Genomic DNA, 20,063 nt, shown 5'->3' with positions numbered 1-20,063 from the left:
GTACCCCTTAGACAAATATATATATATATATATATATATATATATATATATATATATATATATATATATATATATATATATATATATATATATATATATACACACACACACTCACTGGCCACTTTATTAGGTACACCTGTCCAACTTCTTGTTAACACTTAATTTCTAATCAGCCAATCACATGGCGGCAACTCAGTGCATTTAGGCATGTAGACATGGTCAAGACAATCTCCTGCAGTTCAAACCGAGCATCAGTATGGGGAAGAAAGGTGATTTGAGTGCCTTTGAACGTGGCATGGTTGTTGGTGCCAGAAGGGCTGGTCTGAGTATTTCAGAAACTGCTGATCTACTGGGATTTTCACGCACAACCATCTCTAGGGTTTACAGAGAATGGTCCGAAAAAGAAAAAAAATCCAGTGAGCGGCAGTTCTGTGGGCGGAAATGCCTTGTTGATGCCAGAGGTCAGAGGAGAATGGGCAGACTGGTTCGAGCTGATAGAAAGGCAACAGTGACTCAAATCGCCACCCGTTACAACCAAGGTAGGCCTAAGAGCATCTCTGAACGCACAGTGCGTCGAACTTTGAGGCAGATGGGCTACAGCAGCAAAAGACCACACCGGGTACCACTCCTTTCAGCTAAGAACAGGAAACTGAGGCTACAATTTGCACAAGCTCATCGAAATTGGACAGTAGAAGATTGGAAAAACGTTGCTTGGTCTGATGAGTCTCGATTTCTGCTGCAACATTCGGATGGTAGGGTCAGAATTTGGCGTAAACAACATGAAAGCATGGATCCATCCTGCCTTGTATGGAGCATCTTTGGGATGTGCAGCCGACAAATCTGCGGCAACTGTGTGATGCCATCATGTCAATATGGACCAAAATCTCTGAGGAATGCTTCCAGCACCTTGTTGAATCTATGCCACGAAGAATTGAGGCAGTTCTGAAGGCAAAAGGGGTCCAACCCGTTACTAGCATGGTGTACCTAATAAAGTGGCCGGTGAGTGTATATATATATATGTCTAACAGACCAAAAGTTTGGACACCTTCTCATTTAAAGATTTTTCTGTATTTTCATGACTATGAAAATTGTACATTGACACTGAAGGCATCAAAACTATGAATTAACACATGTGGAATTATATACTTAACAAAAAAGTGTGAAAGAACTGAAATTATGTCTTATATTCTAGGTTCTTCAAAGTAGCCACCTTTTGCTTTGATGACTGCTTTGCACACTCTTGGCATTCTCTTGATGAGCTTCAAGAGGTAGTCACCGGGAATGGTCTTCCAACAATCTTGAAGGAGTTCCCAGAGATGCTTAGCACTTGTTGGCCCTTTTGCCTTCACTCTGCCGTCCAGCTCACCCCAAACTATCTCGATTGGGTTCAGGTCTGGTGACTGTGGAGGCCAGGTCATCTGGCATAGAACCCCATCACTCTCCTTCTTGGTCAAATAGCCCTTACACAGCCTGGAGGTGTGTTTGGGGTCATTGTCCTGTTGAAAAATAAATGATGGTCCAACTAAACGCAAACCGGATGGAATAGCATGCCGCTGCAAGATGCTGTGGTAGCCATGCTGGTTCAGTATGCCTTCAATTTTTAATAAATCCCCAACAGTGTCACCAGCAAAGCACCCACCACACCATCTCACCTCCTCCTCCATGCTTCACGGTGGGAACCAGGCATGTAGAGTCCATCCGTTCACCTTTTCTGCGTCGCACAAAGACACGGTGGTTGGAACCAAAGATCTCAAATTTGGACACACAGATTTCCACTGATCTAATGTCCATTCCTTGTGTTCTTTAGCCCAAACAAGTCTCTTCTGCTTGTTGCCTGTCCTTAGCAGTGGTTTCCTAGCAGCTATTTCTCTGACGCCCATGACGGCACCACGGAGAGAGGGGATCCGCCCACCATGGACAGGAAACCTACAGATAAAAAGGCGGTACCACTCTCCTGCATCATTTGGTTTCCTGTCCTCGATGGGAGACCTACAGCCACCAGAGAGAGTAGGGAGGATGCCTCTCTCTTTGTGTGTCCCCGGAAGGGGAAAAAAGCCTCCAAAGCCACTTTGGCAAGAAAGATCACGGATGCCATCAGCCTATCATATTCATCAAGTGGAATGTGCGTCCCGGGAGATGTCAAGGCTCACTCAACGAGAGCAGTAGCAACATCTTGGGCGGAGAAGGCCAGAGCTTCAATTGAGCAGATATGTAGAGCTGCTACCTGGTCCTCACCATCTACATTCTATAGGCACTATAGATGGGACCTTATCTCCTCTTCAGACCTTACCTTTGGTAAAAAGGTTCTGGAAGCGGTGTGCCCTCCCTGAATGTACAATCTATGCAAATCTCTCCGTGGTGCCGTCATGGGCGTCAGAGAAAAATATAGTTCTCACCGATAACGGTATTTCTCTGAGCCCATGACGGCACCCGTACATTCCCTCCCTTCACTTATGGGTGTGCACACTAACATAGTGCCATATGCTATTTATATGATTAAGTCACGCGGTATCTCAATTAAGTTAAGTAATGTTAAAACTAATATTCTATTCCATTGTCTTCCATCGTTCTCTAGTAAACAACTGATGCGGGAGAGTGGTACCGTCTTTTATCTGTAGGTTTCCTGTCCTTGATGGGCGGATCCCCTCTCTCCGTGGTGCCGTCATGGGCTCAGAAAAATACCGTTATCGGTAAGAACTATATTTTTTACCATGAAGGTCTGCTGCACAAAGTCTCCTTTTAACAGTTGTTGTAGAGATGTGTCTGCTGCTAGAACTCTGTGTGGCATTGACCTGGTCTCTAATCTTAGCTGCTGTTATCCTGCGATTTCTAATGCTGGTGACACGAATAAACTTATCCTCAGAAGCAGAGGTGACTCTTGGTCTTCCTTTCCTGGGACGGTCCTCATGTGAGCCAGTTTCTTTGTAGTGCTTGATGGTTTTTGCCACTGCACTTGGGGACACTTTCAAAGTTTTCCCAATTTTTCAGACTGACTGACCTTCATTTCTTTAAGTAATGATGGCCACTCGTTTTTCTTTACTTAGCTGCTTTTTTCTTGCCATAATACAAATTCTAACAGTCTATTCAGTAGGACTCTCAGCTGTGTATCCACCAGACTTCTGCACAACACAACTGATGGTCCCAACCCCATTTATGAGGCAAGAAATCCCACTTATTAAACCTGACAGGGCACACCTGTGAAGTGAAAACCATTCCCGGTGACTACCTCTTAAAGCTCATCAAGAGTGTGCAAAGAAGTCATCAAAGCAAAAGGTGGCTGCTTTGAAGAACCTAGAATATAAGACATAATTTCAGTTGTTTCACACTTTTTTGTTAAGTATATAATTCCACATGTGTTAATTCATAGTTTTGATGCCTTCAGTGTGAATGTACAATTTTCATAGTCATGAAAATACAGAAAAATCTTTAAATAAGAAGGTGTCCAAACTTTTGGTCTGTTATGTGTGTGTGTATATGTATGTATATGTGTGTGTGTATATATATATATATATATATATATATATATATATTATATTCGTCACCCTTAGTATTCCAGAACAGAAATTTATTCTTTTTCTCGCTGTTTTTTCAGGTCTACAATGAACAGATCCAGGACCTGCTGGAACCCAAAGGGTTTTTAGCAATCCGAGAGGATCCTCAGAAAGGGGTTGTGGTCCAGGGCCTCTCCTTCCATCAGGTAAGTGATTTCGTGTCCAACTCCACAGTACAAACCTGGCGTGGTCCTGTCGTTCATTAGCAGCAGTGCTGGCAGAGGGCTAGGGTGTTTTGTTATACATTGGGGACACTTGTTTGTAAGTAAACATATTCATTAAAGGGGTTCTCCGGTGATAACCTGTTGATCGGTGATTATCCGACCTCTGGGACCAACACCGATTGGCAGAACAGGGCACTGTTATCCCCATTAGGATAGAGCAGTAGTGCACACACTCCACCTCCGCCTCATTCATGCCCTGTGGGGCCGCCCTGTAGAGAATGAATGGAGCAGCACTCGGGGTGTTTACCTCTGTTACAAAATAAAGTGGAGGAAATAATTAATACACATATATACACAAATAAATATGTGGCGTGCATTAAAGAATAAACTAAACCTACAACATAATGCACAACTCAAGAAATCATGATCAACATAATTTTATTAATATAAAAAAGAAAATGCATGACATATACAAAGGGAAAACAAAAACCAGGAGGAAAAAGAGTGCGGGATATCACGAAGGACTAATATTACTATACAATTTGACTCCTAGAGTCAGATGGAAATAAGGGTATGTACCCAATAGACATCACAAAATATCCTATATTAGCATCCATAAAGTGTTTTAGTACCTATCAGAACTGGAGACGGGGGGACACTATATCACAAATTCTGTATGGTCTCACAAAAATAATATAAGTCACAACACAGTGTAAAAATTCAGTGAGAACCTTACATATCAGATAACATGATAGCGCAATGTAAACACCTAACGTTCATATGCCAGACTGATAATGAGAGCTGTACAATGTAATGGAATACTAACCGTGTATGTAGTCCAGTGATAACCCGCACCTGCCCGACGCGCGTTTCGCCTGAGCTTTGACGAGGGAATATCGTGATATCCCGCACTCTTTTTCCTCCTGGTTTTTGTTTTCCCTTTGTATGTCATGCATTTTCTTTTTTATATTAATAAAATTATGTTGATCATGATTTCTTGAGTTGTGCATTATGTTGTAGGTTTAGTTAAAATAAAGTGGAGGGTCAAAGTGACCCCTCAAGGCTAATAATTCCCCATTCTGCTGATCGGTGCGGGTCCCACCCATTGTACCCCACCAATCAGCAAGTTATCACCTGACCTAATGGGTGCTATTTTATTTTTCTCTATCGCCTCTCATTGGGGGACACAGGAACCATGGGGTGTATGCTGCTGCCACTAGGAGGCTGACGCTATGCAGAAAAAAAGTTAGCTCCTCCTCTGCAGTGTACACCCCACCGACTGGCATTATGCACTTCAGTTTAGCTTAAGGTACCGTCACATTAAGCGACGCTGCAGCGATATAGACAACGATGCCGATCGCTGCAGCGTCGCTGTTTCGTCGTTGTGTGGTCGCTGGAGAGCTGTCACACAGACAGCTCTCCAGCGACCAACGATGCCGAAGTCCCCGGGTAACCAGGGTAAACATCGGGTTACTAAGCGCAGGGCCGCGCTTAGTAACCCAATGTTTACCCTGGTTACCAGTGTAAATGTAAAAAAAACCAAACACTACATACTTACATTCCGGTGTCTGTCGGGTCCCCCGGCGTCCGCTTCCCTGCACTGTGTAAGCGCCGGCCCTAAAGCAGAGCGGTGACGTCACCGCTGTGCTCTGCTTTACGGCCAGCCGGCGCTGACACAGTGCAGGGAAGCGGACGCCGGGGGACGCGACAGACACCGGAATGTGAGTATGTAGTGTTTTTTTTTTTTTACTTTAACAATGGTAACCAGGGTAAATATCGGGTTACTAAGCGTGGCCCTGCGCTTAGTAACCCGATGTTTACCCTGGTTACCAGTGAAGACATCGCTGAATCCGCGTCACACACACCGATTCAGCGATGTCAGCGGGTGATCCAGCGATGAAATAAGGTGCTGGCCTTCTAGCTCCGACCAACGATATCACAGCGGGAACCAGATCGCTGCTGCGTGTCAAACACAACGATATCGCTATCCAGGACGCTGCAACGTCACGGATCGCTATCGTTATCGTTGTTAAGTTGTTCAGTGTGAAGGTACCTTTAGTGTCAGCAGGAGGTGGACACGGGTCTTTCATTAGACCCTTATCTACCTCAATGTGCGTCGTTTTCTTACAGGTTTTCCGGAGGGATACAGGGTGAACAGTCACACCTGTAATCCCACAATACGGACTATGAGTACAGCGTGTACTGCCACCCCGTATCCTCATAGATCCCTCTGCAGGACCAAGATCCTAGCACACAAGCGTGCTCCGATGTCCGGTCCACCCACTCGCCCACCAGAGCCTGTCGGTTGGAGGAGACGAAGACGTCCATCAGCTCCCTGGATGTCTCATTCCTCTTCAGGTTAGTAACGGCGTGGGATGTTTAAGGTGAGTATTTCCCCCATCCCAGATCTTCAAAGGGGGTGCTTTATTGAGGGGATCTCACTGGTCATCGCCCGTTTCATAGCGGGCAGCGGCACGCAGATGTAGGAGCCTCTTTTCAGCCGCACGGGCCGGGATCGCTTTGTCGCGCGGCGGCTGCGCTTCTTTCTGTCTGCCGCACCGCTTCCGTGGCTGCGGCCGTTGTGCCTCCTGTTCCGGGGCGGCGGCCTATACAGGCTACCGTGCCGCTTCTTGCCCCTGCAACCGTGTGGTTCTGGCCGCCCTTAGCGGCTGCCCTGCCATCTGTGCCAGCGCGGTGGCCTTGGCAGGCCGCCGCTTCGGGCCCCTGCGGCCGCGCTGCTCCGGCCGCTCTCTGCGGTAGTGATGCCATGGTTCCAGCGCGGCGGCCCTGGCAGGCTGCCGTGCCGCTTCCTACCTGCGGCGCACGGCTCCGGCGCCGCGGTCTTGCACTGGCAGTCGCCGGCCTCTAATTTAGGCCCCGGCTTCTGCCCGGGCCTACTTCCGGTGCCGTGACTCCGCCCTCTTCTGTCTTTGATCAGGCGGGCTTTTCTCCCACCCGACAATCTCCCACAGAGGTCACCACCTTTTCTCCGCCCACCGGCGCCATCTTGGGACTCCTGAGCACACGAGTCCTCTCTACTCTGTACCACCGTTTGGCGCCACATCTCAGCGGTCAACATCTGGAAGGCGGTCATTCGGTTCCCACTTTTCGGATTGTGGCAGGAGCTCATACCACTTTCCTGCCTAAAGGGCTACTTCTCACCGGAGGTCCATCCCGCAAGCCGGACAGCTTCCGCCACCCGGAATCCGTTTTCGTCTGCCGTGTGTAGCTCTGCACTGCAGACTGACACTCCCCTCTGCCCCCCTGTCCCCTAACCCTCTGGCATTTTCTTCAGGGACCCTTCAAGATGTCTTCTTCTAAGGGAAGCCGCTCTCGTCCTCCTACTTCTTCCTTTTCTTGATCTGCCTTAGTCAAATACTTTACATGTTCGTCTTGTAACTGCAAACTTCCCTCAGGTCAGTCCTCTCCACTCTGTCAGGCCTGCAGCAACCCGATCGTGCCCACTGCCGCTCCGCTTGAGTGATACCCCCACCCCAGGCTGGGCTTCCTCTCTGTCAGTCGGTACCGGATCTAACTCTGGTGTCTCAAACTCAGGTGTCCGTGCTCGATCGATTTCCCCTGCAGGCTCCCGTAGTTGCCAGCGGGTCGCAGGAGCCTCCGTCCGAGCCCTCCATTATAAGCCGCAGAAGGTCCAGACAGGAACGCCGGTCTGAGTCCTCTTCTCGCTCCATCTCACCACATGGTCCTCTGATGTGCCCTCAGAGGATATTTCGGAGCTGGATTCTAACTAAATCGCTTCCATGAGGGATATGGTTCAGAATCTCATCGGAGTGATAAATCAAACCTGTGGCATCAAGGAGTCCTCTACGGAACCCGCAGATCAGGCGGTTTCGTTTAGATGGGCTAAACCACCTTCAAAGTTTTTCGCTCCTCACCCTGAATTCGAGGAGATCATGAACAGAGAAAGAGAGAATCCGACCAGACGTTTTCAGAGGGGAAAACGCCTTGGCGTTTTATATCCTTTTTCTCCAGAACTTACCGCCAATTGGACTTTTTCTACCTTGGTGGATCCCCCAGTTTCCAGGCTGTCCACCAACACGGTGCTTCCACTTTCCGTCGGAGCATCTCTGAAGGATTTTAACGATAGTCATAGAATCCTTTGCAAAGTCAGCCTTTGAAGCGGCTGCAGCTACTCTATGCCCAGCTTTCGCTTCCACTTGGGTTTTCAAATTCCATATCCAAGTGGGCCAAACAACTCCGTCGAGGCATCCTGGACAGGGCTCCACCCGGACAGCTGGCGGAGCTTGCCAACCAGATTTCTCACGCGGGTGAATACCTGGTCTCCGCTTCCCTGGATGCCGCGTCTTGTGCGGCTCAGGTGTCCAGCAATGCTGTTGCCATCCGCCGGACCGTTTGGCTCAAGGCCTGGCAGGTGGACTTGTCTTCTAAAAAGTCCCTTACCAACCTGCCTTTTCAAGGCTCACGTCTCTTTGGTTCTAAGCTGGACCAAATCATTAAGGACGCTACCGGGGGTACAAGTTCTCTTCTTCCCCAGGCTAAACCTCGCCACCCTCCTCCTAGACAGCAATTCCGGTCCTTTCGGCCTTTTCGTCGCTTCGTCAAACTCCTTTTCCCAGCAGCAACAGAGGCCACAGGCACGCCAAGAGAAGAAGGCAGTATCCTTTAGGCCCACTCCTTACTGGCGTTCTTGCTACTCCCAGGGTAGATCCTCCAGGTCCAGGACTGGAAGATCCATTTCGTCATGACTCTTGGCAAGACCCCACCCTACCCCTCTTCTTCAGGGATGTCTGGATCTCCTCAGTAGAGGACGCATGGGTCAGGGAAGTGGTATCCTCGGGTTACAAAATAGAGTTCGTTTCACGACCCTGGGATCGTTTCTTCGAATCCCGACCTCCAAGAGACCCCGCTCTAGTTCCGGGCTTCTTCGCAGCCATCGCTTCTCTCCTCAGAGCCGGGGTGATCGTTCCCGTCCCAGAAAAAGAACGTTTCACAGGTTTCTATTCAAATCTTTTTGTGGTCCCGAAAAAAGACGGCAGGGTTCGTCCCATTCTGGATCTCAAATTGCTGAACAAGAGGGTTCGTCTGAGTCACTTCAGGATGGAATCCCTTCGTTCAGTAATTGCTTCCGTGGAGGCTCAGGAGTTTCTGTGTTCCATAGATATTCAGGACGCCTACCTCCATGTCCCGATATTTCCGGGACATCACCGATTCCTGCGCTTTGCGGTGCTCCAGGACCATTTTCAGTTCATCGCCCTGCTGTTCGGTCTTGCAACCGCTCCCAGGGTTTTCACGAAGATCATGGCGGCGCTGATAGCCATCTTGAGGGTCAGAGGCCTGGTTCTGTTTCCATACCTCGACGACATCCTCATCATGGCTCCGTCTTTTTCTCAGGCTCACGAAAGTCTGTCCATCGTCCTCGACACCCTAGCCCGCTTCAGGTGGCTGGTCAACTGGAAGAAGTCCTGCCTTATTCCTTCTCAGCGCATCGTTTTTCTGGGCATGCTCTTCGACACTCGTCAGACCAAAGTCTTCCTTCCCGAAGACAAGAGATCCATCCTTCGTCGGGACGTACGCTTGCTCCAGGGTCCTTGGTTTCCCTCCTTCTGATCGGCCTTGAAGGTTCTGGGGAGGATGGTAGCAACATTGGAAGCGATTCCCTTTGCCCAATTTCACTCACGACCTCTTCAGCAAGCCATCCTGACTCAGTGGGACAGGTCTGTCTTCTCCCTGGATCGTCCGATCCGACTCTCTCCCCCGGGTCAAACGGTCTCTTAACTGGTGGCTGACGTCGCCTCTCATCTCCCAGGGCAGGTCCTTCCTTCCAGTTCACTGGCAAGTGGTGACGACGGACGCCAGCCTGCTCGGCTGGGGTGCGGTGTTTCGCCACCTGACTGTTCCGGGTCGTTGGTTGGCGTAGGAGTCAACTCTGCCGATCAGTGTCCTTGAGATTCGGGCCATCTTTGTCCCTTCGTCACTGGGAAAGGATTCTCAGGGGTCTACCAATCCGAATCCAGACAGACAATGCCACGGCGGTGGCATATGTCAACCATCGGGGGGGACTCTGAGCTCCTTGGCCCTGGCCGAGGTATCCAAGATCCTCCTCTGGGCAGAGGCAACAGTTCCGGTGATATCTGTGGTGCATATCCCCGGCGTGGAAAATTGGGCCACCGACTTCCTCAGCTGCGAGGGTCTCGCGGCAGGGGAATGGTCCTTGCATCAGGAGGTCTTCCATCAGATTTGTCTTCGATGGGGAACTCCAGACGTGGACCTCACGGCGTCCCGAATGAACAGGAAGGTCCCTCGGTTCGTCTCCATGTCTCGCGACCCTCTCGCAGTGGGCGTCGACGCTCTGGCCATTCCTTGGTCGCAGTTCGTACTGCCCTATCTGTTCCCACCCTTTCCCTTGCTTCCCAAGCTGTTGAAAAAGATCAAAGCGGAAGGGGTACTGGTCATTCTGATCACCCCGGATTGGCCCAGGAGAGCTTGGTTTGCGGAGATCGTCAATCTTCTCGCGGACGCCCCTTGGTGCCTTCCAGACAGACCTGCTCTTCTGTCTCATGGTCCAATCTGCCACCTGAATTCTTGGTCGCTCAGTTTAATGGCGTGGCGGTTGAGACCGCAGTTCTAAGAGCGTCCGGCACACCATGATCCAGGCTCGGAAGCCTTCGTCTTCCAGGATCTACTATCGTACCTGGACACGCCCCCTGACGAAGGAGCCTCGCTCCAAAACGCGCGTCGGGTAGACACCCATACGCATACACCCGCTAACCACCCAGGACAAGGTAATATAATTGTGACAACGTGGTTTGTCTGATGCATAGAGTGTGCTTGCGCCATCCTGGTTTTCTCCTGGTGCTGGGTTAAGCGGCTTCAGTTATGGCTGACATCTACAAATAAGCACAGTCAGCTTAGTGCTCCACCAGCATGTTGTCTGGTGGTTACCCCGGACTATTTAAGTTAACTTGTTCTTTTGATTTTTACACGCTTGTGCAGCAGCACATTGACTAGGGAGGTCTATACTATTTATCTATATGTCCTAGGGTATAGTGATAAATGAGATCTAGTGTGCTCAATTTTTGCACACATCAGCCACTCTGATCTTTTTGGTGTATTGTTTTTCCCCATACCAACATCTCATATACATGTAATATAGGGAGCCAGTGTGTGGCCTACACGTTCTTGTATCTACATGGTAGTACTTGCTTCATGACCTGTACCATTTCCCCATTTGTGTTCCATTGTTGTCACAGTATTTTTATAATATTTGTATTTAATAAAGAGTTTTTCTATTAATTATAGTTATTCCTTTTGGTCACTTCTTTTGTGGTTTCTACATCCCTCATGTATCGTACCTGGAAGGCATACTTCCGTTGGTGCGAGTCCAACCGCGTTTCACCTACCGTATATACTCGAGTATAAGCCGACCCGAGTATAAGCCGACCCCCCCCCCCCCCCCCCCCCTAATTTTGCCACAAAAAACTGGGAAAACTTATTGACTCGAGTATAAGCCTAGGGTAGGAAATGCAGCAGCTACCGGTGAATTTCAAAAATAAAAATAGATGCTCCATACCGTTCATTATTGCCCCATAGATGCTCCATATAAAGCTGTGCCACATATAATGCTCCATACCTTTGATTATTGCCCCATAGATGCTCCATATAAAGCTGTGCCATATATAATGCTCTGCATCCTTTCATTATGGCCCCATAGATGCTCCATATAAAGCTGTGCCATATATAATGCTCTGCACCGTTCATTATGGCCCCATAGATGCTCCATATAAAGCTGTGCCATATATAATGCTCTGCACCGTTCATTATGGCCCCATAGATGCTCCATATAAAGCTGTGCAATATATAATGCTGCTGCTGCAATAAAAAAAAAAAATCACATACTCACCTCTCTTCGCTCAGGACTCCGGCGCTTTCAATATTTACCTGCTCCTCGTGCGGCTCCGTCTCCAGCACTGACGCTCAGCAAAGGGCGCCCACTGACTACGTCACCGCGCCCTCTGACCTGAGCGTCACAGCCAGAGGACGCTGATGACTGAGCCGCACCGGAACGAGGAGCGGTAAATATCGCGCAGCGCTCCCCTCGTCGTATACTTACCTGCTCCTGGCGCGGTCCCTGCTTCTTCCACCGCTGCATCTTCTTCCTGTATTGAGCGGTCACCGTTACCGCTCATTGCAGTCATGAATATGCGGCACCACCCCTATGGGAGGTGGAGCCGCATATTCATGACTGTAATGAGCGGTACCATGTGACCGCTCAGTACAGGAAGAAGATGCAGCGCTGGAAGAAGCAGGGACCGCGCCGGGAGTAGGTGAGTATAATTAGACAGCCCCCGCTCCCCTTCCCCTGCCGATCCCCGGGTATGACTCGAGTATAAGCCGACAGGGGGACTTTCAGCCCAAAAAAATGGGCTGAAAATCTCGGCTTATACTCGAGTATATATGGTATGTCCTTTTCCCTGCCTTCCATCTTTGGCCTTCCTTCAGGCAGGACTGGATTCGGGCCTTGCTCTTAGTTCCCTAAAGGGCCAGGTTTCTGCGCTCTCTATCCTTTTTCAGAAGACGTTATCTTCTCGGCCACAGGTTAAGACCTTCCTTCAAGGAGTAGCCCATGCTGTCCCTCCATACAGGGCCCCTGTGGATTCATGGGATTTAAATCTTGTGCTGGACACTCTGAGGGGTTCCCCCTTTGAGCCTCTCAGGGAGGTTTCCCTGTCAGTTCTATCTTGGAAGGTGGCTTTTCTTGTGGCCATCACTTCTATCCGCCGCGTTTCCGAGTTGGTGGCCCTTCCTTGCCGACCTCCTTTCTTGGTTATCCACCAGGACAAGGTGGTCCTCAGGCCTCCGCCTTCCTTCCTTCCTAAGGTGGTTTCCACCTTTCACCTCAACGACGACATTGTTCTACCTTCCTTTTGTCCAGCTCCGACTCATCCTCTGGAGCAATCGTTGAACAAGATGGACCTCATCAGGGCAGTGAGGATCTACCTGGCTAGAACGACCGCTTTCCGGAAGACGGATTCTCTTTTCGTCATACCTGATGGCACGCGTAGAGGCCTGCCGGCTTCCAAGGCGACTATTGCTCGCTGGATCAGAAAGGCAATTATGGAGGCTTACCGGGTCAAGAACAGAGTGCCCCCTCCTGGGATAAAGGCTCACGCTACCCAGGCAGTCGGCGCCTGCTGGGCGGTACACCACAGGGCTTCCGCCCTACAGCTTTGCAAAGCGGCAACCTGGTCTTCCATCCACACGTTCGCCAAATTTTACAAGGTCCATACCTACGCTTCGGCAGACGCCAGCTTAGGCAGGATCTTGCAGGCGGCAGTGGTGAGTCCTCTGACCTGATGGAAGTCTGTTTTTCCCGCCCCAGGGACTGCTTTGGGTAGTCCCATGGTTCCTGTGTCCCCCAATGAGAGGCGATAGAGAAAACAGGATTTTTGGTTGCTTACCGTAAAATCTGTTTCTCGGAGCCTCCATTGGGGGACACAGCACCCTCCCATGTTATTCAGTTTCTGTTGTTCTGTGTTCTCACGTTTACAGTTCTCATGTTTGTGGATATGATTCAACCTTATTGTTTTTCTCCTACTGCTTTCTCACTAACTGAAGTGCGTAATGCCAGTTGGTGGGGTGTACACTGCAGAGGAGGAGCTAACTTTTTTTGTGCATAGTGGCAGCAGCATACACCCATGGTTCCTGTGTCCCCCAATGGAGGCTCAGAGAAACAGATTTTACGGTAAGCAACCAAAAATCCTGTTATTTCCAGAAATCAGCAGATTTTCTAATACTATTGTCTCTTTGATATCCGAAGCCCAAATCTGCAAAGCAGCTACTGCAAATGTTGGCGAACGGAAACCTGAACCGGACGCAGCATCCGACAGACGCTAACGCAACGTCATCCCGCTCACACGCTGTTTTCCAGGTAAGTTTACCTTTAAATTCACTCATTTTAATTTCTTATTATTTTTCAGCCCCCTCCCTTCCACTTCTATGATTGTTACATCTTAGTAGCCCAATTTCTTGTCTTTTTGCAGAAAATTAGGCTTAATGCCCTCTTGCTTTACTTGCAGTTCAAGGTATTTTCCAGTGGAAATAAGTCATTGATCAACGGGGGTCCGACTGCTGCGACCTGCACCAATTGGCTGAATGGAAAACTTTTTTCCAAAAGTAGCGGCAATTATTCTCTATGGGGCTGGCAAGCGCTTCATTCGGCTTTTTTTTAGATGGAAACAGTACAGAGTAATGTCAAACACTTATCCCCGCCCTGAAAGGCTTGATCCCATACACAGGAGCACTTGTTTGGCCAAGCACCATATACACTATTTGTCTGTTCTCTTTGAGTGCTGTGTGCTGATTTCTCAGTATCTTAAGTCACATGTTCAGCCTGTCTTTCCCTGCCTACTGCTTGTAAAAAGTGACAGGGAGAAACCTTTCACAAGCAGGAGACAGGGGGAGTTGGTCAGATTCTTTTAGTTTATATGCAGTTATTGTCACAAGGCTCAATAGATTTAAAAAGTTGAACCCAACATTTCCAACTTACATGATGCCTGACCCATGACACCCTCATCTTGTCTGTTCTCTTCTAGATTTATGTCAAGCAGAAAGACCGTACAGCCAGCATCAACCAGGACATTCGCATGGCCAAAATGAGCCTAATTGATTTAGCCGGGTCAGAACGAGCCTCAACCACAAACGCTAAAGGCGAGCGGCAGAGAGAGGGCGCCAACATCAATCGTTCCCTGTTGGCGCTTATAAATGTCATTAACGCTCTGGCTGATGCCAAGGTACCCGCCGTCCTTTGATCTCGCATGCTTTTGGTGCTCGGCGCTGATTCTTTTCATATGAGCACGATGCCTGATTAGTATCTTGTGGTGTTCAGAGCCTCATGAAAAAGCCTTCAGCGTCTGCTGTGTATTAATTTAATCTGCAGTTCCTGGGCACAAAGCAAACACAGAGTAATCTGTTCCTTGCGTAGACCGATCGGACACTTGGCGCAGATTCGCTCTGTTTATGTTGAGATGTTCCACGACTAGAGGACAGCATCACATCTGTAACACATGCTTCTTGTTTGTCACTTTTTATTTCCTTCACGACTGTAGAACTCCCAAGAACTGTGTTTGGAGATTTCCCATATTGACTGATTCTATAAATATACGACTCGTTTCTTCTTCCTCCATTATATTCTATTTTACACATTTAAAGGGATTGTGCTGCCAATAATGTTGAGCAAATCTATCCACATGATTTGTGATTCAATGTATCATTGGTGCTGAGACCTCCATCAATAATGAGATTGAGGGTCACGTCTTGCCCTCCTAAATGGAGTAGTAGTGACAACCACTCGTTTATTGTCTCTGAGACCGGTGGTCGTACATCTGCCCACCCACAGACCCATAAAAATGAATAGCGTGGTGGTCACGCATGCGCATTCACTTGGGTTTTGGCATCCAGCATCTGGACCCCCAACAATTATACATTTATAATTAGAGTTGGTACAAATCCATTGCCCACCACCGTGAGAACCACCGCTTACCTGACAACATCCGCCGCTGTTTTTTTGATTAGTTGGAGCCAAAACGGCTAATCAAAAAAGAGCCACGGATGCTTCAGGGCTCGCTTCAAGTAGCCACAGATTATGGTCGTTGTCGATGGACTGGGTTGTGCGAATCGATTGGGGAACAAGCTGCCAGAAAACAGCCAGACTTCCCATGAAAAGGGCAGAGAGGGTTTATTACTATCTCTGCTTTCCCAATTACTGTGAACAAAATGCTGAATAAGCGCAGCGTATGCAGTACGGGAAGTACTGATGGCGCTTCTTTCTTCGGAACCCAGAGATCACGCGATGCCTCAGTGTAGGGAGAGAACAGGAGGTGTTGGGTCCTAGTAGAACTGATCATTTTCGCTATGCAGGAAGGAGGCTGAATTTCCTCTGGAACTTGGGCTAATATACCAGCCCCAGTTACAGGGAATCTTAGATAAAAAAAAATATATGTATTCAAACGTTGAATGGCCCTACCCCTCCCCCAAAGGTCATTTTTTATCCTATGGGGAATACAATGTGTGAATATATTACAAAAAAACACCTATATATATATGTATATGTGTGTGTGTATGTATGTATGTGTGTATGTATATATATATATATATATATATATATATATATATATATATATATATATATATATATATATATATATATATATATATATATATATATATATATATATATATATATATATATATATATATACTCTCACAGTACAGACCACAGGTTTGGACACACCCTCTCATTTAAAGATTTTTCTGTATTTTCATGGCTATGAGAATTGTAAATTCACACTGAAGGCATCAAAACTGTTAATTAACACATGTGGAATTATATACCGTACTTAATTTCAGTTGTTTAACACTTTTTTGTTATGTTTTATATGCTAGGTTCTTCAAAGTAGTCACCTTACTCTGTCTCCTCATTGGGGGACACAGGACCATGGGTGTTATGCTGCTGTCCACTAGGAGGCGACACTATGCATAATCTGAAAAAAATTAACTGTTGCTCCTCCTCTGCAGTATACACCCCTGAACGGAATCAGCCTTCTCCAGTTTTTGCTTAGTGTCGCATAGGAGGCACACCTAAGATTTTTTACTCCGTTTTTTTCCGACTGATTACAGATGAAGAAAAGTGGGTCTCCTGTGAGACTCCCGGCATGGCTCCTTCCTCGGCCCCCTATTACGGGGTGCCCGGTTGAAGTAGAGATGGCTATTCCCCATGTTGCTCCTTCCCCAGTCCCTCGGTTGCTGGTTCGAAGTCGAGACTCCCCCCTCCTTCCCCAATTCCTCTTGGTTTCTGGGTTGAAGTCGAGGCAAGGATAAAGGCCCCTGAAGGTGACAACAGCACCCTCCCTAATCCCCCTCTGGGGGCATTAGGTTGAGACGCCTCAGGTAGGGGCCTGTACAGGCAGCATTCTACAGCTCCCAGCAATGGACCAGCACACTGCGCCTGCATCCAGGGACCCCAGCCCAGCTGCGGGCTCCTGTTGGGGCTGGGGGGGAGTGCAGGCAGGCATGGCACAGACACAGGGCTCCCTGTGCCCCTGTCTCTGTGGCAGCACCAGCTCTATACTGCCTCAGGGGGACCCCTCACCGTTCCCCCCCCCCTACCGCTTACAGCCCCACCGCTATCCTGCCTTTAAATCCGGGGGGTCCAGTTCGGATCCGACCCCTTCCCGAACTTTCGCGGCGGCCTGGAGCCCTTCTGGGCATCAGGCATCTAATTTAGGCCCCGACTTTGGCCTAGCTGAAGCCGCCGCCTCTTCTCCGCCCCCCGGATGACAAATATGACACTCTACAGTGTCATAGAAGGGGCGGATCGAGACAGAAAGGGCGCGTTTTTACACAGCTTTGCCGCCTTTTTCTCAGCTCTCCGCCCCCTTTTCTCCTCGGCGGCCATTTCTACTACAACAAGGATTAACCCTGCATCTCCCGGTCAGCAGGACCAGGCCAGCCAGTTTCCGGGGGGCACAGGACTGTGGATCTTCGGCGCTGAACCTAGGGGCAAACTGGTGGGGTAAGATCACAGCTGGGTTGTTTTACTCGGCTGTGAATTCATATTCCCTATAAGGCTCCCCTATAGGGCCCTCTGCATAGCTACCCCTGTAAGGTCCTCTGCATAGCAGCCCTTCTGCACTCTGTGCACTATGCTCAAGGTCCAAGAGAACCAGGCAGGACTGCTATTATGCATTCTGCACAGCCTGCAGGACCGCTATCCCCTACGGCAGTGTGTACCCACACTGCCAGGACTGCACTCAGACTACTGTGTCAGAGCCCCAAGAGGCCCCTGCCAATGCTTCGGTGTCTAATGGCACGCCGGAATGGGTCACTCAGATGTCACAATCTATGACGCAGTCTATAGATAACCTAACCTTCACATTGCTTCAGGCACTACAGAGTCATGCATCGGCTATGACCGTTACCCAGCAAAGGGAGAGCTTGACTCAGGACGACCCTGGCACATCCACGTCTAAGTCAGGACGCAAGCGGACCCACAGTCCATCTACGTCATCCCATAGCACTCGGTCATCCCCTTCTAGGGAGACACACCGTAGTTCCAGGTCATCTAGACCGTCCCCTTCCAGGGACAGACAATGCAGATCTCCGCAATCCCCGACCAGATAAGGCCTCCGCCTGAGCTCAACCAGCAGGGGACGCCTCAGTGATAAACAGGATTCGGAAGGCATCTGTGACTCCGACTCAGACAGGGAAACGGAGGGGTCCCTGATCCCAATATCCCCTAGCAATACAGCGCTAGTTGAGGACTTAATCTCTTCCATCCATCGGGTGCTGGACATTTCTGATCCGCCACCAGAGGCCCCAGAACACAAGATTTCCTTTGAAGGACCTCTGAAGCCGCCTAAGGCTTTCTCTAACCACCCAGAGTTTAAGGCGATCCTTAAAAAGCAGTTCTCACAGCCTGAGAAAAAATTCGCTAATCGCAAATATCTGGAGGCGAGGTACCCCTTCCCGCAGAAGGATACCAAGGAGTGGACAGACCCACCCGAAGTGGACCCCCAGTCTCTAGACTAGCAGCACAGACCCTCCTTTCACTGCCAGATAACTCAACCCTCGGGGACGCAGCAGACCGGCAGGGGCATCCCTGGCTCCCGCGTTCGCTTCAGTTGGGCTGCCAAGGCCATTCTGGCCTGGGCCAAAAATTTACAAGCTGGCCTCCAAGCATCCGCTCCTGAGCTGTCGGACCAAGCGGTTCAAATAGCAGTCGTAGCAGATTACATGCTTCATGCAGCTCTGGATTCAGCAAGGGGTGTAGCGGGGATAGCATGAAACGCCATCATAATTCGACGTATCCTCTGGCTGCGGGAATGGAAAGCCGACGCAGCCTCAAAGAAGTCCTTCACGCACCTCCCCTACCTCAGTGGGCGACTTTTCGGTGAACAGTTGGACACGATGATATCCAACGCCACCGGGGGTAAGAGTGCCTCTCTCCCCAACTGAAACCTAAACGCACTTACAAGAAGCGTAACCAAACTCGATTCCGATCCTTTTGGAATTCTTCGGGCTGGTCCGTCTCGCGTCCAGCACAAAATCGTAACCGTTCCCCACGCAGGGACAACTCACGATCAACGCAAAGGTCGGACAAGACCTGGTAGTCAAAAGCAGCCCAGTCTAAACCCAGAGGAGGAAAATCTCAGACTTTCTCCTCATCATGACTCACGAACCCCGGAAGACACCACACCCCTAGGCGGCCGACTTTTGCTCTTTCATCACTTCTGGCTGCCTATTACAGAAGACAGGTGGGTCAGGGAACTAGTGTCTTCCGGATACAAAATAGACTTCACCTCCAACCCACCGGACCGATTCTTCCGCTCTGTCCCCCCAAAACCACCAGCCAAGGCTCGTGCCTTCCGGCAAACGGTCTCCTCGCTTTTTCAAGTAGGAGTCATAGTACCAGTCCCCATGGCCGAGCGCTTCCGAGGGTTCTTCTCCAATCTATTCGTAGTCCCCAAGAAAGGAGGCAGCATGCGGCCCATACTGGACCTAAAACAACTCAACAAATACGTACGGGTCCGTCACTTCCGCATGGAGTCCCTTCGGTCCATCATTGCGTCCATGGAGAAGGTAGAATATCTCGCCTCCATATACATACAAGACGCATACCTGCATATACCGATTGCACCTGCCCATCAGAGATTTCTCAGGTTCGCCGTCGACCAGGACCACTACCAGATCGTGGCTTTCCCTTTTGGACTCGCTATGGCTCCCAGAGTGTTTACCAAAGTCATGGCAGCCACTGTGGACGTCCTGCACTCCAGAGGCATAGTAGTCGTTCCATACCTGGACGATCTACTCATCAAGGCTCCCACCTTCAAGGACTGCGATCTCAGCGTCTCAATCACAATCGACACTGAGTCGCATGGGCTGGTTAGTCAACCTACAAAAGTCATCACCAACCCCGAGTCAGTCTCTGACCTTCCTGGGAATGCTATTCAACACCTCCAGGGGTCTAGTGCTCCTTCCCAAGGACAAGGCACTGGCTCTCCGTCTAGGAGTTCGCACCCTCCGCAAACCCCCTCGATCTCTCCGGTTTGCCATGAGAGTCCTCGGCAAGATGGGGGCAGCAATAGAAGCAGTCCCATTTGCCCAGTTTCGCCTCAGGCCTCTCCAACTAGCCATCCTCAAGTCCTGGGACAAGAACCCTTTCTCTCTCGACAGGGAGTTCCGGCTAATGTCGTCAACCAAGAGGACCCTGCACTGGTGGCTCAAGCCAACCTCGCTAGCAAAGGGGAAATCCTTTCTCACAAGTCATTGGAAAGTTCTGACCACCGATGTGAGCCTGACGGGTTGGGGT

The 20,063-nt window shown here is 49.4% G+C and overlaps 1 protein-coding gene across 1 annotated transcript in view; it reads left to right on the top strand.

The window, feature by feature from the left end:
- The window catches only part of KIF18B (kinesin family member 18B), a 68,781-nt gene that overhangs the window by 7,335 nt on the left and 41,383 nt on the right, over positions 1-20,063 (top strand). Inside the window, exons 4-6 of the mRNA XM_077259702.1 lie at positions 3,593-3,697; positions 13,515-13,625; positions 14,290-14,487. Of these exons, the coding sequence (XP_077115817.1) occupies positions 3,593-3,697; positions 13,515-13,625; positions 14,290-14,487 (414 nt within the window). The remainder of the gene's footprint in view (positions 1-3,592; positions 3,698-13,514; positions 13,626-14,289; positions 14,488-20,063) is intronic.

This window comes from Ranitomeya variabilis, chromosome 4 (assembly GCF_051348905.1).
Source record: "Ranitomeya variabilis isolate aRanVar5 chromosome 4, aRanVar5.hap1, whole genome shotgun sequence".
NCBI classification, from domain to species: domain Eukaryota; kingdom Metazoa; phylum Chordata; class Amphibia; order Anura; family Dendrobatidae; genus Ranitomeya; species Ranitomeya variabilis.
Note: the sequence above shows the minus strand (reverse complement) of the source record. Positions and strands in the feature narration are given on the sequence as shown.